The sequence below is a fragment of the Daucus carota genome, chromosome 3 (assembly GCF_001625215.2).
Source record: "Daucus carota subsp. sativus chromosome 3, DH1 v3.0, whole genome shotgun sequence".
Lineage (NCBI taxonomy): Eukaryota > Viridiplantae > Streptophyta > Magnoliopsida > Apiales > Apiaceae > Daucus > Daucus carota.
This window is the reverse complement of record NC_030383.2, coordinates 58,590,092-58,617,877: the sequence shown is the minus strand read 5'-3', so window position 1 is coordinate 58,617,877 and position 27,786 is coordinate 58,590,092. Positions and strand designations below refer to the sequence as shown.

At 32.1% G+C, this 27,786-nt stretch overlaps 3 protein-coding genes across 4 annotated transcripts; 2 read left to right on the top strand and 1 right to left on the bottom strand.

Annotated features, from left to right (window-relative positions):
- Window positions 1–12,465: 12,465 nt before the first annotated feature.
- Window positions 12,466–18,350, top strand: LOC108214474 (transcription factor LHW). Of its 2 annotated transcripts, XM_017386485.2 has the most exons (10): window positions 12,466–13,201; window positions 14,721–14,927; window positions 15,566–15,653; window positions 15,742–15,783; window positions 15,899–15,958; window positions 16,044–17,276; window positions 17,388–17,489; window positions 17,626–17,769; window positions 17,854–17,979; window positions 18,084–18,350. In XM_017386485.2, exons 1-10 carry the CDS (start codon window positions 13,104–13,106, stop codon window positions 18,141–18,143), a joined length of 2,160 nt encoding a protein of 719 aa, XP_017241974.1. In that variant the 5' UTR covers window positions 12,466–13,103; the 3' UTR covers window positions 18,144–18,350. The 2 variants fall into 2 exon arrangements, with proteins under 2 accessions (XP_017241974.1, XP_063945771.1); XM_064089701.1 differs by lacking the exon at window positions 15,742–15,783 and having other exon boundaries at window positions 12,960–13,201.
- Window positions 18,351–18,490: 140 nt separating this feature from the next.
- On the bottom strand, window positions 18,491–20,835 carry LOC108214476 (tropinone reductase homolog). Its single transcript, XM_017386487.2, has 5 exons — window positions 20,684–20,835; window positions 19,885–20,092; window positions 19,209–19,425; window positions 18,993–19,099; window positions 18,491–18,869 (listed from the first exon to the last, which is right to left on the bottom strand). Exons 1-5 carry the CDS (start codon window positions 20,770–20,772, stop codon window positions 18,678–18,680), a joined length of 813 nt encoding a protein of 270 aa, XP_017241976.1. The 5' UTR covers window positions 20,773–20,835; the 3' UTR covers window positions 18,491–18,677.
- A 4,446-nt stretch (window positions 20,836–25,281) lies between these two features.
- Window positions 25,282–27,539, top strand: LOC108214475 (uncharacterized). The gene is made up of 2 exons (XM_017386486.2): window positions 25,282–26,148; window positions 27,223–27,539. The coding sequence occupies exons 1-2, from the start codon at window positions 25,328–25,330 to the stop codon at window positions 27,386–27,388; spliced, it is 987 nt and encodes a 328-aa protein (XP_017241975.2). The 5' UTR covers window positions 25,282–25,327; the 3' UTR covers window positions 27,389–27,539.
- The last annotated feature ends 247 nt before the right edge of the window (window positions 27,540–27,786 follow it).

The following is a 27,786-nucleotide window of genomic DNA, read 5'->3' as shown; positions in this document are numbered from 1 at the left end:
GCACACAATAGTCACTAACATCCACGAGAATACTAGCTTTTGATTGGTGGATGGATAATAAATGTAAATGGCCCTCTGCATTCACATCAATTCCACCAATCAAAACAAGTCATTTTCATGAAAGTTGGTGTTTATTGTGTGCCCTTGGGCACACATTAGAAAGACCGTATAAAATAAAGTAAGGAGTGAATATAAGGAGTATTGTTGGAGTTCAACCCATTTTAAATCACTAGGAGCCAATAATTTATATTATATTTAAGAGTGTGTTAGGAGACTAGTGGAGATGCTCTTAGCCAACCTGTACACTCGAATAGTTTCGAATTAGTTAAAAATAACACAAAGAAACCTATATTTGAATTGGTTAAAGCACATTCACACCACCGAGTATGATAGCTCCTTGCTCCGGGAGCATCCAGAGACTCGAAATCGCGACCTCAAGACATCAAGCTTTAAACGCTACCGTCAGTCAAATATATTTGTATATATGAGCATCAATAATCACTGAGAAACTATTAGCACTGTGTTGTGTGTATACTCCCTCCGTCCTAATAGGTTATATATGTTTGATGTAAACACGGAGATCAAGAAAAAGTGTAAAAAATGAGAAAAGTTGGATGAAAAGTGGGTAAAGTGATGGGACCCATTTGTATTTAATGATAGATTTGTGATAGTGAAGGAAGGTAATGGGTGTAACAGTGTTTATATTATTAATAAAGATAGTGGAACAAAGTATTTGGTGTAATAGTGTTTTACATTATTAAAAATTGCTATTTTAAGAATGTATAGAAATGATGAAACATCCCAAAGAGAAAACTGTATAGAAATAACTGGGACGGAGGGAGTAGCAAGTAGTACTACTCCTAGTCTCCTACAGTCCTCTATTAGAAATTCAGAATGAAGACGCCTAGTTTGATGCAGATAGATTGATTATGCATATACGTACCGGAACTGCACGTACAGTGGTCAACTTTGTTTTATGAGCTAAATTAAAGCAAGTTAATCAGTACTACGTATGTACGTGCCTGAATCGACTATATCTTACCTGTACACAGTGCAAGTGTTGACACCATCTATGTTTTTATTTGTGAAACCGACACCATCTATGTTTATTCATGTAGCAGTTGTTATCATCTAAGGTTAAATCAAATTACTTAAGCATCCGGTACACTGAAGTATCTTTGACATAAAATTTGACTGCCAAGTTCGATGATATTAGTATATCACAATGTTAAACTCGACAACCTGATGGTTTAAACTTATTATAATGTGAAATTATGCTAAATACCATTTATTCAAATAAAATAGAATAATTATACATAAAGTTATTGTTAAATTTCTTAAAATAATAACATTGAGATCAACAAAATATATTATTTTATCGAGTTCATTACTAATTTATCAAAAATAAATATACATTTATCTATTTTATACCAGGATCAGAAAAAAATTTAATAAAGATATTAGTGTTTATCAATTACTCCCTCTATCCCTCCGGGTTGTTTACGTTCACTGTTTGCACGTATTTTTATTTAGAGCAAAAAAAATTAAAAAACATATTATGAGACTATACATTAAATGAGGGTTGAAAAGCGTGCCAAAAAGTCACGTAAAAAAATGAGAGGTACCTAATCGATGTCGATAGTGTGTTGTTTATCTTTTCATCTTTTCAAATATGATATACCGGATATATTTCGTTTAATCTTTGGGTAATATCCGGAGGTACATCCTTCAAATTCATCAGCAGATGTAACATGATACTATCTATCGGTGCCGGAGCGGATATGCAATGTGTGCATTTGCATGCGCGCTCTTATTTTACCCTGCCTTTCCTTTTTTTGTTAGGTGAGCTACTCCTGCATGTGTGATATTGTATGTTAGCAGTGCAACGCTGTGGAAACCAAATAAACTGGAATTGAGTTATATTCGGCTGACAAAAAAAAAAAAAAGCGAGTTATATCTGGTTCATGCCTGTGGCCGTTGTTTGGACTATGTAAACTGTATAGTTGAGAGTTTGGCAAACGACAATACTATTCAATATATTTTTAAATTTTATCGGTCATCCAATTTTGTGCATAGGATTTATTTTGATATTTTGGATTTATTTTGCATTTTAAATAAATGGCATAAACGATTGATTTTCTCTTCGAGCTTATGCAATCGACTAGACTACAACGACATTGATGTCGACAACTATCTGTCACTTGATATCGATTATGTAAACAACATATTTATCAAATAAATGTTCTAAGATTTTACATTACGAACCTAAATAGACTTCTTTTAACAAGTTAGTATTTAATAACTAATATATGTCCTCGCAGGTTTATTTATCAAATAAATGACTCTAAATTTTACGGTATAGGGACCCTAAAAATCGACTTCTTCGTAGATTCAACATACATCCTTACATTATCTTTTTTTAAGAAAAGTGTTTCTTTAACTAATCCCGGTGATTAATAGATTAATTATGTTTTGTTCCAGCGATAAGTATCTATTTTACTGCAGAGATGCACAAAGGGGAAGAAATTTTGAATTGTGTCGGTACGTAGAATTACCACCACAGTGAGAATTACCACCACAGTGAGCTAAGAAAATGAACTCTTTGAACCACTATCGTAGATTTGTAGTGTTTGGTTGAGAATAATAAAATGAAAAAAGTACGATTATTTAAAATTAATATAAATCAAAAGAAAATTTTGAAAAAATTGAGTGAATGTAAGTTACAATGAACAAATAAAAGAAAAAAGCGTGACGAGAATTCTCTAATTAGACAAAAAAATTTATAAGATTTGAGAAGAAAGTGGGAGGATAGACGATGAAGTATTTAATCTTAAATTGATTGCGAAATTTCTAGAACATGACTGAAAAATGAATTAGATTACTAGCAATTGTTAAGTAATTTCATTTATTTCTCCATCCCAACCAAACACACCATATATGTATCATTATGTTAAATTTTGAAAAATAATTAATGAAAAATTTAATGCAATTCTTTTTTTTTTAAGGAATTTAATGCAATTCTAATCAGCAGATTATGATGAACCACATGGATTGAAGTATAAAGAAATATTAAAAGATCATAGTAAATATATTATCTTTTTGTTACTTTTTCGTTGATATGTTTTCAGAATTTAGCTGGTGATATATATAATAATTTTAACAACTTAAAAAAATTATTACAATGATTGTATAATTTCTTGATATTTTTTGATAAGAATAATGGGCACTTCATATATCTCTTCATAAGTTTATAATTTTTAAATAATTTATATATATGTTTACTATTTTATTTTAAGCAATACATACTCCCTTTTTAACCTTGCCCCGGGCAGATTCATGCCAAGTGTGCGATTAAGTGACTATTTGATCAAACTTATTTTTCGAAAATAAGAACTTAATTTCGGATAGAAATACATAAAATTTTTCTCATTTCTAATTTCTTATTCTTTTGCTATATATCGAATATAAAACATCTCTTAATATTTATCTGAAGAAAATATACTTAAAAAAAAAGAATTTGAAAATATTTTTGCCCAAAAGACCAAAACACACAGTAAGGTACTCCTTCTGTCCCTCTCATTTCTTTACATTATTTTTTGACACGTTTTTCCACACTCATTTAAAGTATAGTTTCATAATTTTTTTTAATTTTTTTTTCTCTAAATAAAAATTTGTTATTTAAACTTTTATTCAAAAAAAAATTTAGAAAAAAATTATGAACCTATACTTTATAGGAGCCTCAAAATGCTTGCAAACAGTGAATGTAAACAACCACGGGGAGGGAGTAACAAAGTAAGAGGTGAAAAATAAAGGAAAAGGGCAAGGGACCTACACACGTGGGAAAAACTGACATGAGTATGCCGCCGGACCAACATGCTCCGTATAAGTTTTCATGATTTTGTCGGTGGCATAACCGTTCGATTAAGATTCTTTCAGATCCGAAAAATCTTATCTCCCCCGCTGCGTGTCTACATTTACCTGATTAATACTCCCTCCGTCTCTAAATACTTTTTCTGTTTGTACTTTTCACGTTTGCCAATACACACTTTAAATCGTTAATATCTTTCATTTCGTAGTAGCATTAAATATAAAAACTTCACTGTATTAAAGTACTCGTGAATACGAATCTAACAAGATCACTCATGACTATATTTAGTTTCATAGATTAGATGTAAATTAGTAATTTGTCTCATATTATGAACAGTACCGACATCGCAAACAGGAAAAGAAAAAAGAAACGGAGGGAGTAGTATTGAAAGCCAAAATGTAGTGCGGCTGATGTAATATTTATAATATCAACAAAAAGTTAACAAAACCTAAAAAATGAAAATATTAATCATAACTGCCAAAATATGTTAATTTTAGTTAAGTTATTGACTTATTCAAAAAAAAGAATTTTTTTTAGAGTGGATAAGAAAGATGAATAGATCTTCAACGAGGTAAGGATCAATGCAATAAATTATAAGAGCTCGTTCGGCTTATAAGTATGACTTATAACTTAATGTGATATGTTGGGATCCTGAGATGTCTGTTTGGGTAATGACTTATGAGTTATTAACAAGATAATAATAAAAATAAAAATAATTTATGAGTAACTTATATCTTATGGATAATTTTAATCAGTTTTTTATTTAAAAAAATTAAGTCACTGAAAAATGAACTTCAAACTAATTTCCGGTTTTAAGTCAGTTTATGATTATTTTTAAGTTTAAGCCGGTTTCTAACTTATTAAACGGATATTTTTAGTTTAAAATTGAAAATAACTTAAAATCTGGAGTTTAAGCTCAGATAAATTGTGAAAATAAGTTATGAATTATGATAAAAGAAAAAATCACTAGAGAACTCATTTTGTGCTCTCAAAATTGGTAGAAAGAGTGGGGCGAGGAAAAAAGAGATAAGTAGAAATATAAAAGAATTCGTGTTACTTATTTGTCTTTTAGATCTTTGAATTTTTGAAGAGCTAAGTTTTGTTATCGAAATTCAGTGAAATCTCTTTTCGATATTTTTTGTACTTCTCTCCTTAAAACTATATGGGAGAACGAATTAAGGAGAAACATTTAGTAGGCCATCCTCAGCCGAGAGCTACCCTGCTCTCGAGGCATCTCTCCTGCTTTAATGTTTATAGAACAATTTCTAAATTTAATCAAAAGAAAAACCATGTCTAATAGATTTGATTAAGAGGTGTGTATTGGATTAGGATTTTAAAGCATTTTTTTGCATTCATGAAATCCGAGGGTATTCGATTGGGATTGTTTGAAATCCATTAAAATCTTGAGGTATTCAATTGGGATTTTAAATTATGCTACAAAATCCGGTGGTATTCAATTGGGATTTTAAATTATGCATGGTATTCAATTGGGATTCTTTAAAATCCATTAAAATATGATGGTATTCAAATGCTGATGGATTTTCTAGCATTTCATAAAATGATGGATTTTGTGGCATTTTTCAGTGTATTTTAAGTTTTTTGAAATCCCATCAAAATCAATGGGATTTTGAAGCATTGTGCTTAAATCCTATAAATTCTGCGACATTTTATCAAGAATCCGCACAAAATCAAAATCACACACAATCCATTAAAATCCATACACTAAAACAATCCATTAAAATCCCAATCGAATACACCCCGTAACATTTTAAATTTCACCAATATATAAACAATATTCGGTTAATTAATTAAAGTTCTTATTATTTATAGTATAACACTTGCATTTTTGGTTAAGATTTGTGGTTTCCGGAGATGCGCCGACACTATATACTTGTGTTTTAAGAGAGTAATATATCAATATTTTCAAAACAGAAGAAAATTATCACCAAAATTATCAAAACAGAAGAAAATGATGAATTCATTTTGAGATTCTAGCTTGCATTCACTTTTATGCATTTCGATCGGAAGATAATAGGAAATTTGTACGCCTATCTTGCGGCTGATCAAGAAACATATATATAATTTTTATTTATTCAGTAATGTTGTTTTAAATTATTTGAATAATAAATCTAATCCGTATATTTTGGAAAGAATTCTCTATTCATCTTCATTCTCTAATCCGTATATTCTGAAAAGAATTCTCTATTCATCTTCATGATAATATGAATTCTCTATTCATCTTCATTTTCCTATATTAATTCATAAATTTTAACGTAACAAGCACAAAAAAAAACTAAGAAAGCAGTAAATTAAAGTCTACAACTTCATGTTACTAATAAAAATGCAACTGAAAAACTTTGTTGCTTGTTCCTATAAAAACTTCAACATAGAATGTATCAAGTAAATAAAAATAATAATAAATAAGTTGCTTAATACTTTTGGGAAAAGCAAATTATGATCTGCTCCTCTATATATTAATAAGGATTAAAATCAATAAATATGTCTTAAATATATAACCAGGTGATTGAAGAGGTGTTAATTGTAAGAGATTAGCTCCCTTGTGTTTATACCCACTCTGCATACAGAAAAAAGTGTTTATTAGATTAACCGGATAGTAAAAGTGAGAGTCAGATCAAGATTTAGGAGTGAGTTATAAGAAAATATGATTTAGTGTTCTGTCTTGTATTTTTAAAATATTTTATTTTGTATGTAATATACTAATATAATATAATATAATATAATATAATATAATATAAAATATATAATATAGTTAAGCATGAACATGTGCGGATTGTTAATTCTGTCCAAAAATTGTTAACATATCGGATCTGATCATGTCCATATTCATTCTTTATCGGACCGGATTTTTTTATATTAAGAATCCAAATCTATTTATTTAACCACGGATCGGATCGGATATCCGATTCATTTGCAAGCATAGTTGAGATAATAAATGTGGAGCAGGTACCGAATGGGATGAGATAATAAATTTATATCACGATGGTTGGTTTGGTAGTAATTCTTTTTCAAGATTGTATGTGTGATCGGTGTCATGTAGTCTTGAATTTTGATCCTCAGAACAGAATTGGCCATATCCAACCCTTGTTTACCACCCTATATTTTGATAAATCCAAAAAGAAGACGGAGGAGATGAAAACTCGGGAAAAGACAAAAACTACAATTGGAAGTTTTCTGGTCGCAATCCTCGGTGTTAAAGCAAACTCACAATCTACGTTATCTGTAACAGGAGTAGCACAACACTGACATGTTTTGATCCCGATTGATTTAACATGTGTACAACAGTTTCTTGTAATTAGTGATAAGGAAAACTAATGTGTGGATGTCAAAACCTCATTTATCTCCAAGTAATCAACCACCTAATCATGTCGGCATTAATTATTTGGAAAATAGCGGCCGTCTCAACGGAGGAATGTGAGGTTGCTGATGTATATGATCGACTATTTTTTTATCTTCAAACTATAATCAAATATTTGAAAATTTCAATTTCTTTTAGGTGTAATATTTCTCCACAAATCATTCTCAAATCCGTCGTATTCCATCTTAATTCATTATTACCACATATAATAAGTAAAAATTCACAAAAACACAAATAATAAAAAAATAGTAATTTTTCTTTTTTTTTTTGCAGAACGAACTTGAAAAGTATAGCACTTTTCAATTTATATAAACTCATCAAGGTATAATTTTGTTTTATGTTAATTAATGAGTAACCGCATAAGAATATGAAAATGTCAAAGTGCAACTATCACAAGATTCTGCCCTGGAAACTAATTAGACGTACGTGCCTATTTCTCCATCAAATGCCCGACGCTAAAACTAACGTTAACGTGGAGTGATTTATATTACTGTAATGATATGTTAGAAATTTGGATTTCATTTGAAATTATGAATTTGAATTAATAATTTGTTTAAAAATTTAGATTTAGATTATTTGAAATTCGAACATTCAAATATTTGTATGAATCTAAGAATTTCAAGTGACAACTCAAATGCTGTCCTTTGAAATGAAATACATTTTTTTCAACGGTCTCTAACTGATAATCAGTTCAGATTTGATGAGACAGTATTCAAACTTAAATTTGAATTTTTATTCGTATTTAATTGACCCGGCCTAAGCGCATCAAGCACATGAAATATCTTAAAATAAATTCTCAACCCGACCTGACGGTTTTCTCATGAGATTCGGGTGTGTCCAAAACCCAAGTTTTTTTTTAATTTAAATATGGATAATATCCGAAACTCAAATCAAAACCTAAAAATTTAAAATAATTATTACTTAATCATTAAACTTCAAATACACTAACACTTCTTAATATGCAGGATTAGGATATATCTTTAAAAATTAAAATATATTAATAATTAACTATTTTAAAGAAAAAATTATAGATATCTCATAACCATGCATTAAATGATAATCACTACTTCACTCAATTTTGGACTAAGTAGAAATTAATTTTTAATTATTGAACTCATAATATATTATAATATAATATTTTATGAATATTAAATAAAGTATAAATTATAATATATTTAATGTATGTATAATAAAAAAATATTATACACACACACATATGTGGGTGTGAATGTGTGTGTGTGTATATATATATACATATTTGGGTTTATTTTGAATTTGAATTCAGATCGGGTTTAGATAAGATTTCGAATCACTGATCGAATTCTGGGTTGGTATACCTGATTATATCGAATCAGATATCTGTAGATCAATTTATTTTGACATCCCTATTAAGACGTGAGGTGGAAGCTTCGATTAAACTTTATTTATAATTTCTATTATTTTTTATAACTTGTATAAATATGAATCAATAAAACAACATGATTATACTTTTAAAACTTTTTATAAGTGAAAGTGTTCTTTATAAAAGTAGTGCTATTTATTCCAAATTCTGTTTTCAAATTTTTTCTCAAATGATGTGGAAGACAGATGACTAATTTTAATTAAATGATCTATGTGCATAGAGAAGATTCTATTATTATTAGTATGAGTCGTGTCAATCATACGTTGTCAAATAGATTTAACAAAAACATTTGAAAACACTTTTTGAAGTATGTAACATTTTATGATATAGGAAAGATTTACAGAGGAGCCAATTATAACAAGCAAATGTAGTTTACAAGACTGGATAGCCATTTAATCATGCAATAATTAAATATATTATATCCAATTATGGTATTTTCTTCCTTACTTTTGGCCCTTTTGCAAGTCCTTCAGGCTGTCTTCCATTGAACAACTTCAAGAGTTGAAGTTAGAAATAGTATTCGCAGATATTATATTCACCAAAATTACATGCACTGAATCCATCTCTTTGCCATCGCTCTCTTTGGTATATATAATTACATTTGGTCTCCTTTGTGTTATAATTATTTATTATTACATGTACATTTCATTGACTTTAATTTGGTGCTGTTACATGATGTTGATCTTTTTACATTTTATATTGCCTGACCAAAAATTGAAAACCCTCGTGGCAGATATCGATCATTTTCTTTGAATATTTTTTTACCAAAAATATATAATATTTGAATGTAAATACTATTTTATATGAAATAAAACACTCAAACAGCCATATTATATTGGACCTAACAAGAAGATTCATTTTGGGTCGTCATCCCATCTATAGTTTATTTCTTGACGAGTGCACACATTAACCAGTTTTTGTATATATAGGTGGATATGTTGCCAAGTATATACTGAAAAATTGCATATATCCGTGCACAAGGCAGTTAAAGTGCTTATAATACTATTAGCATGTAATGTTGTATTTTAATAATTAATAACTATGTATATGTTTAAATTCATAATTGATTTTATTATATTGTTGACCTGATTCAAATTTTAGAATTTTATGAACATTTTAATGAAATATTACTGAAAATTCAATTTAAGGGTTCCCATAATTTGATTTAAATAATTCAACGTTTATAATGTACTACATAAAACACTATTAAAATAATTGCATATTGCAACAAAATTTAATAACAAAAATAAATATACGGGATGTATTTAATTTGGATTTTAATGTATTTAATGTGATTTTGATTTCGTGCGAATTAGAGTTGATATAGATTTTTTAGGACTTAACCACGATACATTAAAATTTCATGGGTTTTGATGGGTTTCAAAAAACTAAAAACACACCGGGTAATGTCACAAAGTCCGTCATTTTATGAAATTCAAAACATCCATGAGCATTTGAATACTATCAAATTTCAATGGGTTTTAAACAATCCCAATTTAATATTATGTATAATTTAAAATCCCGATTCAACACCGCCAGATTTTATAACATAATTTAAAATCCCAATTAAATACTCCAAGATTTTATTGAATTTTAAACAATCTCAAATGAATAATCTCAAATTTAAAAGAAATATTTTAAAATCCCAATCGAATAACCTCCCATATACTATGATCAAAATTATAGTCTAGGCCGGGTACTGATAAATGATCAACAGTTCAACACTAGTTTTGCATGTTCGATTTTAATAATATGCATTGATATGGATATATGAAACGGTCTTTATTTAAATTATGATAATTTGCTGCTCACTTCAACATAAGTCCATATATATAATCATAAAATAATTTTATAAAAATATGCCATTTGATATCCATTTAGTTTTAGTGTAGTTTCCACATTATGGCATGATACATATATATTCACTCCAATTTTTTTGAGAAAAAAATGAAGTTAAGATAAACTACATGAAGGTTGACTTTTAGTTGCATTTTATTGTAAAATCATAATTTTGGAAAAAAAACTAATCAAAATATTTAATAAAAAAAGGTATTTTATGAAAAAACTAAAATCGAAGTGTATTTCTAAAAAAATTTCTTGAACTAATTTTATCATTAGATGACTCATATTTAATGATTTGGAATGGATAAAAGTTGAAATATATTATTCATGTTCTCAATATAAATTTATAATTTCATTCATAATATTAAATCAAAATTTGACATACATTTGTAAAAATTTACACTCACTTATTTAGTTACTTAAATAATTTTCCGCACGATCTTGTTATACTTTTAAATTTCACTATATTTATTATTTTCTACCAAATATTTATATATATAGAAGAGAAAAGAATTTTTTTGAGTATGGTAAGTAGTTGGGACTTTGGATTCCTCATGTTCAAGTTAATGTTATTTTTGTGGGAATTACTCATTTAAGTATTCAGAAGAGGACCACCCCACAAATGAGCCGCCTTACTTGATCATTGTTGATGTGTTTTTTTTACTAATTGATCGTGATGTTCTTGTTATGATAATTATGGGTAATAAGTTAAACTAGAGACCAGTGAACGACAATTCAAACCATTATCTATTTATGAGAGTAGAGTACACATATTCACTTATCCCTTAAATTTTTACTCCCGTAATACATGTTTTCTCATTCATATTGATGCATATTTATTATCTTTCTTGAGAATTATGTAATACGTCTAAAATCAAATCTAGTATAATATTTTTCGGTTTCATTTTAGATGTATCTTTCAAAAAGATTGTATATCTTCAAAAAATATTTATTAAGTATTTTATTTCATTATCTATTCTTTTACAATTACACTAAATAAAATTATATTATAAGTATATATATATATATATATATATATATATATATATATATATATATATATATATATATATATATATATAATAGTACACCATTATTTCAAAGATATTGTAAGGACAATTATACGAAACATTGTTTTGAAAAGGGATGAACATGTATAACGAGACGAGAGAGTTCTTTTTAATAATTTGAGTTTGAATGTTTTCCTTAAAAAAACAATAAAAATCTAAGCCAGCAACCTCTCATTCGTAATCCACTTTTATGATTTAAAATTTAAAAATAACATCAATACATCCATACATTGTATGAGTTTGATGGATGATTACTAGTATTTAACCAAATTTCACTAAAAATAATTCACAACTACTCATTCATATTTTCATTTAAGCAGTTTTAGACACAAATACTAGACTCATTATCTATTAAACCCTTCTCATAATCCAAAAACAACCACACAAATACTCCCTCCGTCTCAATTTATAGGTCCATTTTGGAATAAACACGCATATTAAGAAAAAAGTTGGTTAGATAGAATCTTATCTCATGTATCATTAATTAATGCATTGAAAAGTGAGAATATAGTTGATTTTCAAAAAAATCACAATAAATATAGGGATTTAGTGCATTGAAAAATGAGAATAATGTTGAGTTTCAAAAAAGTCACAATTAATATGAAGATAAATTTGTATTGAAAGAAGAGAGGGACAAGTATTTTGGGACAAATTTTTTTCTCAAAGTGGACCTATAAATTGAGACGGAGGGAGTATATTACTTGCACCACAAATACCAAGGATTTGAAAAATACTGTACAAAGAGAGTGTGAAGAAATGACTTTAATAAAAGCCTTTTTGTCTGTAAATTATGATTGGCTGTTTGGTTTTGTCAACCAATGTTGTTAGTGGGCCCGGTATCTCACTTGTTCTGCCTCTTTCTCATTTCATTAAATCCAACTTTGGACATTTTCAAATCCGACAAAATAAACAAATTAATAATGACACTACCCCCAACCCTTTCACCCCTATAAACCATTTCATTCTCTACTCCACTTATTTTTTCAACAAAAAATTGCAACTTTTTTCTTGTGTCACTTTTTTCTTCTTGTCAAAGTGATAAAGTTTTCATCTTTTTGCGTTTCTTGATCAAATGAGCTAGATTTGAGCTTCATCTTTGAAAGATATGGAAGCCCATGAGTCTGATCTCTACTTTCTTTGATTTTCTTGGGTTTTTGTAAGGTGATTTCAAGATTTTCATTTTTCTTGAAACCCCACTTGTTGTTTTGCCTTATTTTGTGTTTGATTGATGAAGAACTTATCAAGTTTGAGTCTTTTTGTTGTTTTTGAATCTGGGTCATACTCATTCTCATACAAAGTTTGAGTCTTTATATATATATATAGTGGTGAATAGTTGTTCTTCAGGGATAAAGAGAAAGGGGGTGTTCAGAAATGAGGTTTATTTCAACTGGGCCACCAATAAAAAAGAGAGCTGGTTTGAGGATTAAGCAAGCAGGGAGAGGTTCATACCGTGCAAGTTAGTTTAGATTGTTAAATTTAGATTGGGTTGCAAAATTTACATTTATTTAGAAGTTTTAAGAGACCCCTTGAAGAAATTTTAGAAGAATGGAGAGTACATCATTGAGGCAGTTGTTGCAGACCATCTGCTACAGTTCTCCTTGGAAGTATGTACTCTTTTGGAAGTTTCAGCAGCATAACCAAATGTAAGTTCTTTTTGAGATCTAAAATCAGCTTAATTACTGAGTAGTTAGTACTGCAAGTTTGTTCTTTATGCATTATTGCTATAGAAGGTTCCGTGTCTAATATTTTCTTATTTGATTAGTATACAAGAATTTCAATTTCATAGTTTTGTATTGTCATCTAAGCTGTCCTAAGCTTCCTTTTGTTGATTGTAATATGTGTGTGTGTGTGTGTGTGTTATGTGTGCTAAATATATCTTCCATTTGTAATCCTTGAATTGTGATTAAAATCCTTTAAAAGCTTTTATTGTATCCTGTTTTTATTTTTTTATGATAAATTAATTTTTAACCATCTCCCCTCTTAATCGAAACTGTGAAACTTAGGAATAGCTGTTTTTTACACTTTAGCATCTTCTGCGTCTTTCATCGACTTTGAGAAGTTGACTTGAGAATCTGATGGTCCCCCTGTTCTCGGCAGATTTTTGATTGTTACAGCATCAAAAGGTTCCCCCTTCCCAAGATACCCCCTTTCCTTTCTTCATCAAATCTATCTGTCTGCAAAATCATTTGAAATCAAGTTTTAATTAGCAGGATGAGAATCTGACCTTCCGTTCTATAGAGCATGCATCGCATGTGAAGTTGTACCACTTATCAGTTCTATAGAATGGATACTTTTTAAGGCATCAAAGATAATTTATATAGCAGTTGCCGGCAATAGATTCTGCAACAGCAGAAAAAGTTAAATTAGATGCAGAACTGAAGTAATTATGCTCACACCACTCTGTATTTTTTGTCATTTAAGTAACCGCTCTATACAGAATTTAAATGTACGAACTCGGACAATGGTCAAAGTAATGAGGGTGATGTATTGTTATCGATGAAGATACCTTGCTGATGAGCGAGTATATTGTAGGAGTTACTTCTAATAAACTACGCAAATATTAAGCCGATTCTATGGAAAAGAGAATTTGTACTTAATTTTATCTTGTAAATTCAAGGGTATCTACTTAAGCTTATAGTCGAATATAGCAATAGAGTAGTATGATAGATTTACCACTTTCACACCATGTTGATGTTGAGTCTTCAATCTTTTTAATGACATTTCATTGGTATCCAAGATAGTAATAATGGAGGTCTATCTAACGGCTAATGCCATATTGTTTGTGAAGTTTGAAATTGAATTCTTTACAAAATATAAATGAAAGCTAACTTGCTTGTGATACAATGAAGTCATGACACTTACATTTCTGATTATTCCAATATAAGGCCTTTTTACTGTGTTTGAGATGGTATTTCCAAATAAGATACAAGCAAGTTAATCTGGAGGACCATTTTAGCTTAAAAACCCTATAGTCCATTCAGCTTGCAACAAGACAGAATGTAAGGATAGGAAAGTAGAATATACTTAGTTCCGGCAAAACATCATGTGACTGCCCATTGTATTTGTAGGGATACTAAGTTCTTTGAATTTGTCATAATCCAGTCACCAAATTGTACTTATGTCCAATCCATCTGTATTAAAAGAAGTTCTCTGACGTTTCAGGCTTCTGACATTAGAAGAAGGCTACTGTCAAACTCCCCAAGAGAGAAATTCCGCAGAAGGCATATCAGATAATATCCGCTATAACGAGTCACACAGATTTTCTTCACCCAAAGATAAGTACAAATGCAACAATGAAGATATGGGTACCGATCCTGTGGAACTAGCTCTGGCTTACATGTCAAGTGCTCAGCACACTTTGGGTGACGGGTAAGTTTTGTGTTTGTTTTGTTTTAAGTCAAATATATTATACAGATATGATGTACATCTAGTCATCTAATGTATTACACATTACTAAATGACGGTATATATATTGATCTCCCATGACCGGGAGAGTTGTCTATATAATACTGGTTATCCCAAGATAGTAGGCTTTAGGAGATGAGTTGCCCTGAGATCATAACCCTAGTGTACTTCAACCTGAGAGCGTTGCTTAGTGCTATATTATGTTAATGGTAGGTCTATGCTGGACCAGTGTCAAATATTGGCTGTCCCTTTCTAGTAGCTAGCTTTTAGAGATGAACTCTTGTAAGAATATAAGTCCATATGAGCTGGTTATATGAACTGAGGTCTTTTGATGTCTTTAGTCATATGAACTGAGGTCTTTTGATGATCTGCACCATGAATCCCTATTGGGTTTTGACTAGATAGTTATATCAGCTCTACCCAATGCTCGTTCGGCTGCTTATGTGTGGGTTTAAGAATTAAGATCATTCTATCTTCATGGATAGCGACGATATTGATGTTTATACCTTCTTATTTTAAGTAATATTAAGTTGTCAGTAGAAAATACCAAAAAGAACATCGCAGATTATGCATCTTACTGTAAAAATTAAAATTTTATGCAGTATTGTTGGTGAGGTGGCACATAACGGAATCTACTACTGGACTTCTGCTGATTGTATGTCAAGTGGTGCATTAAGCTTCAAACATGAGGTAAATTATTAACGACTATTGAGGTTCAGGCTGAAAAATAACTGGTTTATAACTTTGCACAAACTGAAACTGCGATTATAATTGGCAGTGTTCGAGCGATTGGGTATTTCAATTTGCAGCAGGTATCAAGGTAATCAAATGATGGTACAATAAATTAAAACATAAATTAGAAGCATTCTTATAGTTGACAGTAGCCATTTTTATTCTTTCGAACCTTTCTAAAATTTATGGAAATGATTATGCAGACTGTTCTCCTGGTGCCGGTTCTTCCACATGGAGTGCTACAACTTGGTTCACTGGAAAAGGTGTGTGATTATTATGGGTAATTTATCTGATGTTCCAATTTTATAGCATGTTCATCCCTTGTTACTCTTCTTTTCGTGTGTTCAGGTTGCTGAGGATCAGGCAGTAGTTGCTAATATCAAAAATATGTTTTTCGCTTTTCAAGAACTTCTGGGGAATTTTAACCTTGTCTCAGAGAATATGCAGTTGCCTTTTAATTCAGCACCATCAATAATGTGCCCTATGGCAAAGAATGTAATGTCAGACCGGACCATGAATGGTATAAAATGTGAAAAACCAAATGAGATTTTCAGTATCAGTCAACCATACCACATGTTCTCAATGGATCAGATTACACAATCAAACAGGGCTGAGAATTCAGGAGGAATATACTTGGATGATGTGCTGAAAGTGTCTACTAGTTCTATCGAAAATGATGCCAAAGTCCTATCTATCCATTCCGCAGAAGAGCATGAAGGCCTCGTACCACTTTGTCAGAGATTTAATTCCAACATGATCGGTAATGAAAATAGTTTCTTTAACTTTCCTCATACTGGAGAACAGTTTCAGTCCGTGAATGACAATATGGCGGCACTAGGCAGTTTTACTACAAATATAGTATCTTGTTCAGATTGGGTTGTTGGCACAAAGTCGCCAGTTTACAAGGATTTCGATAATCTTGACACTTTCTTCAGCTTCCCAGAAGACTGTGAACTTCACAAGGCACTTGGTTCTACAACTATGGGATCCCACAGTAAATTCTCAAGAAATAGCCCTCCTTTGGCCGAGGAAGAGTACAATTTTTCGAATTTGATAAGCAGTGGTAATTTCAATGGTTATACTGAGCCAGCAGTCTTGGAAACAAGGGGGCCTATAATGAAAGATGATAATGAACATCTGTTAGAGTTTCTATGTGCTGGTGCAGATTTTAGCTTGGAAAAGGACGTATCAGATAGCTTTAGCAATATCAAGTCATCTACAACCACACTGCAATCTGCTTTTCCTAAACAACAATGTCAATCTGAAAGGCGTCCCTTGGTTGTGGATGATACAGAACAACAAAGCTGTGTGACATCTTCTGTTATGGATAGAGTTAGAAAAGCAAGTGGCATTTCTTCACCATCGGCTTCTTCCTTTCAGAGTATGACAAGTGCATTGATTGGAGAAGAGAATCAGAAAAAAGGGCGGCCTCATACACATCCTAGAAAGGGGTCAAAATTGTCCAATGATAGCAAAAGAAGATCCAAAGCTGTCGATAATCAGAAGGCTAGACCACGAGATAGGCAACTGATCCAGGACCGTCTCAAAGAGTTGCGTGACTTAGTTCCAGATGGTGTAAAGGTGAGCATTTGTCAGGGTTAGACTTGATTGGTTATTTTTATTACTGTCTTTCCTTCCTCACATAACACGTTCTCTTTCTATATTGATTTTAATTCTGAATTCCATATTCAGTGTAGCATTGATGGTCTTTTAGATAAAACCATACAACACATGCTGTTCTTGAGAAGTGTTACGGATCAGGCTGATAAGCTTAGACAAGTAGTTCATCGAGAGGTAAAAACCTTTTACCCTGACATGTGATGGAAAATAAGAACTTTCTCCTTGATTTTAAATGTTTATCATTTCCTATCTTGAGTTAAGAAGCAAAATAGCTATGCATTTAAGTTTAACATTAAAAGACAATATTCAGGCAGACCAAGAAAAGAACTGGAAATCTGCTAACAGAAATGACAGTCAAAAGGGGACAAGCTGGGCTTATGATCTGGGAAGCGAGCAACAACTATGCCCCATAGTAGTTGAAGATCTTGGATGCCCGGGAACAATGCTAATCGAGGTCTGCCATGTTTTTTTTACCATTTGGACTTTTGATTATTTGCTATAATAATCATGATTCTAGTGTAGCGTTTTCAATTTACAGATGGTATGCGGTGATCATGGAAACTTCCTTGATATTGCTGAGGTAATTCGTCGTTTGGAATTGACTATATTGAAAGGTGGGATGGAGAATCACTCGGGTAGCACATGGGCTCGCTTCATTGTTGAAGTATGTAGCTTGCCTTACTTGCCTTTCACTTGTCAAATTAGACCATCTAAAACTTATTTGAAAATGGAAAGTATTTTTTTACTTGATTATATTTCTGTGAACAGGTTCCAAGAGGTTTCCACAGATTAGATATCTTCTGGCCACTGATGCAACTTCTACAGTAAGATGATCTCATCTATATAAATTTGGTTTGTTTACTTGAAACACTCCCTTCTTGGACCTATGTAGATTTAAATTATTTGCTTGAACATGAACTGGATTGTTGTTGATGCTTTCTTTGTATTTTAAGTAGAGAAGGTATATAACATCAGATATCCGAAATGCTATTTTATTCGAATTATGTATATATATATATTCAGTCTTCATTTCAATATGATCGAGCACCAAACAAATGAACGCTATTAAGTCTGTTTCTTATTCTCCAGACAAATTAAATAATTAATTACCATAAAAAACAAACCTTGCATGTTCCAGATCTAGGAACCAGCCGAACAAGCTGAATTTTGAAAAATAAGAAGAGAAATAGGAAACTTTTTATAATCTCTGAAGATTTGCAAAGTGAGCCACAAGTGCAAACATTTATAGTCTTGTACATAAGCACATATAAAGAAGAAACAAAAGCTAGTCATTTCTAGATAACACTTGCAAGCAGTAACAATAAGAGCAATATGCTGCTTCAAGATTTCAAATCGTAAAGATCAGCCGAGTTTAAAACCACCAGCTGTGTATCCACCATCAACCACAATAACCTGCCCAGTGACATATGAAGCCGCAGGAAGGCATAGGAACGTCGCCACAGAGGAAATTTCATTAGGTTCTGCTATCATATGAAGAGGAATTCTACTCATCAACGACACCAGCGTGTCTGTAACTGATTTATCAAGTTCTTCCTGGAGTATAGTCAAAATTTATTATCAACAATATGTGAAGAAAATATTTAGCTGCACCATGAGGATAGGTAAGAGTAATTTGGATGTCTTAGAAGTAAACATTAGGTTTGAAAGTAGTAGTACCTGCGGCTGCATTGTTGTTCTGACTCCATAAGGTGCAACGGTGTTGACACGAATTTTGTCATTTGCCCATTCACATGCCAAATTCTTGGTAAGTTGGTTGATTGCAGCTGCAGAATTTTCGATTCAGATATATTCACTAGACCATTAGCTTTATGAGATATCTGAAACGCTGAACTTTGGTACACAGTAGAATACTGTTTCTCAAAATTTTCTTACCTTTAGATGCCGCATAGACTGAAAGTGCAGGCAGCGCCACAACACCAGCTATTGATGAAATGAACACAATACATCCATTCCCGGATGCCTTTAAGAGCGGGTGCGCGAGCTGGCACAAATGATAAGGGGATTCAAAGTTTGTTGCCATTGTATTTGAGATATCTTCAGCTTCGTGATCATTAGCTCGTTTCATTGTTAATGCCGCGGCATTGTTTATCTGATTATGGCAGACCAACATGATATTAGATGTCGAAAACTCAGCATTGATATACAGTTTAACACTCAGATATAAGACAAACAAACACGATCTAGAAAAAGGATGTAGTGCAGAATTCTAATCGGCTCCATGGGCAAAATTAGGAACAGAATAAGGAATGCGGATTCAGACATCTATACGGGAGTTGAAATGCTTAGAGTTGTTAGAGTTAGAAGAAGGATGTCGAAACATATATTCCTATTACATATTCTCTTTACCCGGAACTTCAAATACCGAGCCATTTCAAGACTTCACTTCCAAGTGAGACATACGGTTATGTGAAACATCTTTTTAAATTTGTTTTTTATTCCTTCATCTAAGAAGAGCCACGAGACAATAGTTACCTTCCAAATCTCAGCTTCAAGAAGAAAGTAAAGATATTTAATTTTACAAAGAAGAAGTCATATAGGATAGACTTACAAGGATATTGAGCTTGCCATCAAAAGTAGAAGATACAGACTCCATAAGCTCTTGTCTCTGTTGTCTTGAAGACAAATCACAAACTGAACCACTTACTTTGTAGCCCTTGCCTCTCCATTCTTGCAACTTTTCATTAAGCTCTGTTTGGTTTCTTGAACATGTATATATTTCTGCACCAAACTCTGCTAGCTCCTCCACTATGGCACACCTGTTCCCAGTTTAAAATCATAAAAACTCAAAGACAACCCATGATTAGAATTGATTAGCAGTATAAACTTGACACCAAACTCTCTCTCTCCCTCCCCCCCCCCCCCTCTCCCTCCCTCCCTCCCTCTCTCTCTCTCCCCCACTCCCCCTCCCCCCCCTCTCTCTCTCTCCCCCACTCCCCCCCCCTCTCTCTCTCCCCCTCCCCCTCCCCCCCCTCTCTCTCTCTCTCTATCTCTCTCTCCCCCTCCCCCTCCCTCTCTCTCTCTCTCTCCCCCACTCCCCCTCCCCCTCACCCCCCCCTCTCTCTCTCTCTCTCTCTCGCTCCCCCTCCCCTTCCCCCCCCCCCCTCTCTCTCTCTCTCTCTCTCTCTCTCTCCCCCACTCCCCCTCCCCCTCCCTCCCTCCCTCCCTCTCTCTCTCTCCCCCACTCCCCCTCCCCCTCTCCCTCTCTCTCTCTCTCCCCTCCCTCTCTCTCTCCCTCTCTCCCCCCCTCTCTCTCTCCCCCTCCCTCTCTCTCCCTCCCTCTCTCTCCCTCCCACATCGCACACAAGCAAATGATATATTTAAGTAAAGAAAGAGAATAAGAGAGTAACCCGATGCCTCTGGTACCACCAGTAACAAGAGCAGTCTTTCCAGCAAGAGACCATCTCTGAACTTTGGAACTTATGTGCTCACTTGCCATCACGTATATCTATCTCTTTATTTCGAGATCAAATGTTCATATAAATTGCAACACACTCCTTATATTTATATTTAAGGGGTATATTCGATTGAGATTTTAATAGATTGTTTTTAGCTTATGGATTGTATGTGATTTTGACTTTGTGCGGATTCTTGATGAAATGTCGCAGAATTGATGATTTTGGTGGGATTTCAAAAACTTAAAATACACTGGAAAATTTCACAAAATCCATCATTTTATGAAATGCAAAAAAACCCATCAGTATTTGAATACCATCAGATTTTAAAGGATTTTAAACAATCCCAATTGAATATCATCAGATTTTAATAAATTTTAAACAATCTCAATTGAATATCACCAGATTTTGTAAAATAATTTAAAATCCCAATTGAATAACTCAAGATTTTAATGCATTTCAAACAATCCCAATCGAAGACTCTCGAATTTCATGAATGCAAAAAATGCTTTAAAATCTCAATCTAATTCACCACTCTAAGTTTATAGATAAGAGCATCTCCAACCATACAAATCCTTTAGCTAAAAAATGAGTTAGCATTCCAAATATAAAAAATTTAGCCAACATGTTGAAAAATTCATACTCCAACCACGTGAACCTTTCTGTAAGAAATTTATAGGATGATTGCACATCATTTATTACCATATTAAACTGATATTTTCTATTTTAACATACTAAAATATTTAGTCAACGCCGTTGAAGGTGCTCTAAGACTACTGGCCACTCTCCTTAAATTTATTTACCTGTATGCAAGATCATCGTGCCTCCACCCAACTCGATATTAATAAAATAATAGTACCTCTTATTAATTTATTTTACAATGTGATGATAAACTTGGTAAAAAATAGTACTCCCTCCGTCCCTTTTTATCTGTCCATTTTGGAAAAAAAAAAACACATACCAAGGAATAATTGGTTGTATAAACTTTTTCATTAAATACCTCTAATTAATATCTTGAAAATGGGGGAATACCCATACTTTATGCCTTGAAAACATGAATTCAACCAAGTTTTAAATAAGTCAAGCCTTGAAAATTGAAATTATGGAGATATATTTGAAAAACTATCATTAAATTAGTTTTGAAAGTATAAATGGACAGATAAATAGGGACAAATTTTTACTTCCAAAGTGGACAGATAAATAGGGACGGAGGGAGTATTAAATTATTTCAGATACTCCCTCCGTCCCTATTTATCTGTCCATTTTGGAAGTAAAAATTTGTCCCTATTTATCTGTCCATTAATACTTTCAATACTAATTTAATGATAGTTTTTCAAATATATCTCCATAATTTCAATTTTCAAGACTTGACTTATTTAAAACTTGGTTGAATTCATGTTTTCAAGACATAAAGTAGGGATATTCCACCATTTTCAAGATATTAATTAGAGGTATTTAATGAAAAAGTTTACACAATCAAGTATTTCTTGGTATGTGTTTTTTTCCCCAAAATGGACAGATAAAAAGGGACGGAGGGAGTATCTGCCATCCCCCAACAAATTAAATGAATCGCATTGTACATGTCAGCAGCATTTATATGAAGATATCTGAAAACTGAAACTTTGTTTGCTGGTGTTGATTACATTAGTTATCGAAACTCCAAAGTGAAATGTTTTCTGTTGGTGCTATGCTTTTATTCTACTCCCTCCGTCTCAATTTATAGGTCAATTTTGGAATAAACACACATATTAAGAAAAAAGTTGGTTAGATGGAATCTTATATCATGTATCATTAATTAGTGCATTGATAAGTGAGAATATTGTTGAGTTTCAAAAAAATCACAATAAATATAGAGATTTAGTGCATTGAGAAATGAGAATAATGTTGAGTTTCAAAAAAATCACAATTAATATATAGATAAATTTGTATTGAAAGAAGAGAGGGACAAGTATTTTGAGACAAATTTTTTTTCCAAACTGGACCTATAAATTGAGACGGAGGGAGTAATTGAAAAGCTGTCCTTTTGTTTTTCGAGAGAACCTCTGTTCATATTGTCATTTTATTTTCACTAAGAATCGGCGCTTTCTGCTTGGAAAGGATTTTGTGCTTGGTGGATGGATGGCTGGAAGTATTTTTTTTTTCTTTCGGGTACGTCAATTAAATTTCCGAAAAGCGAAAAGGATCCCTATATTTATTAATTTCCATGAGGGAATCTCAGATACTTTTTTAAAATTCCAATGAATAAAACAGGCCAAATTTTATCTTTTTTGGAGCTCAACTCCTCTTCTAGAATCCTCCCCTCGTGCTTGTAACTTAATATGATAAATGTTCCGTTTAAGTAATTTTATATTTGTAGATAATATATGAATTATTAAAAAAAATAATAAAAATAAATTTGATACTTTATTTATTTTAATGTTGAAAATTGATTTTTGTTAAGAAAAATTATAAAAATAAAATAAGATGATTAAAAAAGTACGAATCTAACTTAAAAGGGTGTATTGGATTGAGATTTTAATGGATTGTATGTGATTTTGATTTTGAGCGGATTCTTGATCAAATGTCGCAAAGTTGATAGGATTTAGGCACAATGATTCAAAATCTCATTGGTTTTGATGAGATTTCAAAAAACTTAAAATACACTGAATAATGCCACAAAATCCATCATTTTATGAAATCCAAAAAAATTCATCAGCATTTGAATACCATCAGATTTTAATGGATTTTAAACAATCCCAATTGAATACCATCGGATTTTAAAGTATAATTTAAAATCCTAATTGAATACCGCCAGCTTTTATAGCATAATTTCAAATCTCAATCGAATACCTCAAGATTTTAATGGATTTCAAACAATCCCAATCGAATACCCTTGAATTTCATGAATGCAAAAAAATGCTTTAAAATCTAAATCCAATATACCCTTCTTACTTTTATTTTTAAATCGACTTCTAAATTATTATACAAACATACATTTTTCATTTGCGAACTAGACCAACACCCTCTGTATCTGTGTAAACCTGACTGTTTCTTCTGTTGTTTTTGCTACCTTGCTTGCACTCAGCTATTAACGCGAGAAAATGATGAACAAATTAGTCATCCTGACCACAGGTGTAACATGCTTGTAATGTCAGTATATATGATGGATAACTAATGGAGTAATGGTACTGCTTTCATCACAGTTTCGCCAATATGTAATACTTCTATAGACTATAGTTAAGTGAGACACTGCAATATGTAATACTTCTGGCTTAAAGTTATTTACAACTTTAAACTGAAAAATATACTATATATTTGTGTAATAAGACAAAAGTCGACGTCGGAAATTGACTTAAAACTAAAAGTTAGTTTGATGTATTTTTATCAATAAATTAATTTTTTTTAACTTTTTTCGATAAATATTACTCCTAAGACATAAATTATTTATTAATAACTTTTGGTTATATTATTATATTTTTAATAATTTATAAGTCATTAATAAATCAAATTACTCAAAGAGATATTCTAAGCTCCTCAGCTTATCACATAAGTCACGTTAAGTCATAACTCATAAGTCACAATATGTCATACTCTTATTCTTTATTCAAAATCTTATTTAATTTCAAAATCTTATTTAATCTCAATTAGGCATACATTAGTCATTAGGCTCTGCTCTGCGGTCCTGCAGCATTCCCATAAGAAAACAAATACTAGTTTATTTCAATAACATTGATTTATTTCAGCATTGGAGATTCTGGTCTTGACCCTGTGCCAATGCCAGTGCTGGATGAAACAAATTTAAAGTTCTGGCGCCAGTGTTTTATCAAAAGGTATTGTGATCAGAAACTGAATGAGGAGGTGATCAAACACCCGTCTCATGATCAACATTTACCGACTGAGAAATCACCATCCAAAGATTCTCATAAACAATTCTTCTCCTACCAAAGATATTAAGTTTACGAGGATTTGGAGATACATTGTAGAAAATGACAAGATTTTATTCTGCGACGGGTGCGCAAATCCCTTATACTCTAGTACATCACAATACTACGAATTTAAAAACAAAAGGTAGTTTAAAAATTATTTAAGTCCATACTTGGTACAGGTCATTAGGTAGCTTACATAAGGCAAAGAATATATGTACGATGAAGTGAAATGTTTAACCCATGAAATCAATATATGCACGCAAGGAACTATAAAAGTTTTATAAACACATATGTGAGATGTTTTAAACTAAGGCAAAGAATACATGTACAATATATAAAGTTTTAGCCTATCAATATATACACGCAAGGAATTATAAAAGTTTCAAAAACATATGTTTTATGAGATGTTTTAAATTACAAATGGCATATGAGGTTGCATGGCAAGTATGTTGACGATATTTATTACAATTAAAACATATTTTAATGCTGAAATATTAATGTTAAAATGCTTAAGTTAAATGTTGCTTCTAAAGATGTGTGATCAATGATCCATGTTCCAAATCAAAACATAAGCGTAAGAGTGTTAAAAAAGAAAAGGTATCATCCAAAAACATTGTCCATAAGCGTAAGAGTGTTAAAAAAGAAAAAGTATCATCCAAAAATATTGTCCTTTATAACGGGGTGAGCTTTTGATATGTTTAGTCTTAACCAATTTTTTCTTTATACATATACATATCCTTCCTGTCTTGACAGAAATCGGCAAATGGAATTTGTTAAGCATAACCATCCACTAATCCTTGATGAAAACTTTTATGGTGGTGAAGAAGAAGCTTGCTATCTCTGTAAAGGGCGATTACGCTCTCAAATCATACACTCTGTCTATCGGTGCAGCAGCAGAAGTGATGGCGGCAATATTGCTGATGAAAATGTTGATTGTGTTAAACTGTTTGTGCACAAAAGCTGTGCAGAACTGCCCCTCAAAATGACAGACTACTATAAGCACCCACAACACCCTATTACCCTTGTTTGTCCAAAATTAATGCCATATAATCACCGGTCCCAACTCTGTTCTCTCTGTTTTTGGCCTCCACCGCATACCGTAGTCTATTCTTGCGAGTCGTGTGATCTGACACTGTGTCTGCAATGTGTTACATGTCCAATTGTTTATCATCCTAGTCACAATCAACACGCACTTGTGCTAGTAGAGCGTATGGCCACTTTTCTTTGTGACGCCTGTGGACTGGAATCTGGCGGTTTCTCCTCATGTAAATGCAGCACATGCCCCTTTTGGATCCACACAGACTGTGCAATCTTATCTTCTTCCAGAAAATTTCAATTCCATACACATCCTCTTCTCTTGGCTTATTCTTTTCCTCAACAATATCTTAATTTCAAACGCAAGTGCTTAATCTGCAAGCAGTTCATAGTGCCAACACAATGGATTTACTATTGTGCCGGTTGCAGAATCTTTCTTCATATCGATTGTGCTACAAGAAATCCGAAGACGACAATGAGGTTGGTGGAATAAAACACACACATCTGCATGCATGTGCGCATTAAACATATTAAATTTTGTATAATTGTCATCTTTAGTGTTCTATATATGGATGCCTTGCCAGCATATATATATATATATATATATAAAAAGTTATTTGGAGTCCTATAATTTGTTGGAGTCTTGGAGTCCCAATCCAGGCCCTCCATTTTGATTTAGATCCAACGGCTAATAGCATATTTGATTTAATTTTTAAAAACTATATTTTGTTTTCTATTTTACACAAACAGCCGCACTATTTTGAGTAGGGTCTGTGTTTTGCCTGATTGACGCGGCCGTTACAACTGCTTGGGTGTTTCGAGTTCTATGGGAAGAAAACATGTCCTGCATTCGTTGTTTCTTTTATTTTTCTCCTTTTCACCTTTTCGTACTTTGATGTTTAGCAGCCAATATATATAACTCCTACAACACGTTTATTTTTCTTCATGTAAGTTTTGCAGATTTTTTAATTGTTTTAATTACATTGAAAAAGTTTCGCAAGATATTCCTACATCAAATAAATGTGTGGAGGACTTGTTGAAGGTTTGTGTATATTGCTCCCTTCGTAATGTCATGCTGAAGTAATAGTTTTTTGTAAAATGCTAGATTATTAGTTGGTCCTTCGTTGTTTATATGTTTTTTTCGTTTCACCTTTTCGTTTTTTGATCTGGAGCAGCGGTAATATATTCCTCCTGAAGCACATTTATTTTTTCTTCGTTACAAGTCTCTAATGTCTGATCCGAATGAAGATTCAAGTAAGTTCCACAATTTTTTTATTGTTTTAATTACATTGAAAAAGGTTCTGCAGATGTTCTTACAACAAATAATTGTGTGCAGTACATGTCTAAAGGTGTTTGTATTATGTTCCATTAATAATATTATAATCTATTTTCAGTTTATTAAAAACATCGTTGTTTTATGTTTATTTTTGTTGTTTTGCACGTGTGGGTATGTGTTTTGTTAGAATCTGTGTAGTTGATTGATTGTTGTTTGATTTAATATAATGTTATATTGTTTTGGTTAGTAAGTAATTTTGAATTTTTTTTTGTATTTAGGTGCTCAAGATGGCTCCTGACGCTTTGGTTGGATTCGGCTTGCTTGACCCTGTTCAAAAGTTGTCGTCAGGTGGCTGTGACAATACTGTGCAGGTGTAGAAGTTGTCTAATGGTACTTGAAATATGTATTTCTTCCTTGCCATTCGATAACACAACGATTGTTTGAGAGATGTAGCTTGGGCTCCCAACTTGGGACTTCCAAAGCCTACAATTTCAAGCCAATCGCGGGATGATGCAGTGGTCATTTGGAATGGGGCAATGTATAGTGTTGCGTGACTTTAAGAAGCCTATTTGGTGCGGTGCGGTGGTCATTTGGAATGGGGCAATGTATAGCAATGTATAGGATGGTGTGGTGGTCATTTTGGAATGGGAGAATGTATAGTCCATATGAGATTGAATCTCAATAGACTACTGTAGTATGTGTTGATTTCATTATCCAATTGTGTTATTTGGAATGTGAAAATTGCTTTTCATACCTTTGTAATTATATAAGATTAAATGTTTATGTTCCTGTATTACATACTCCAAATTTTAAGATTATGAAGGGAAAATGGAGTGACATTT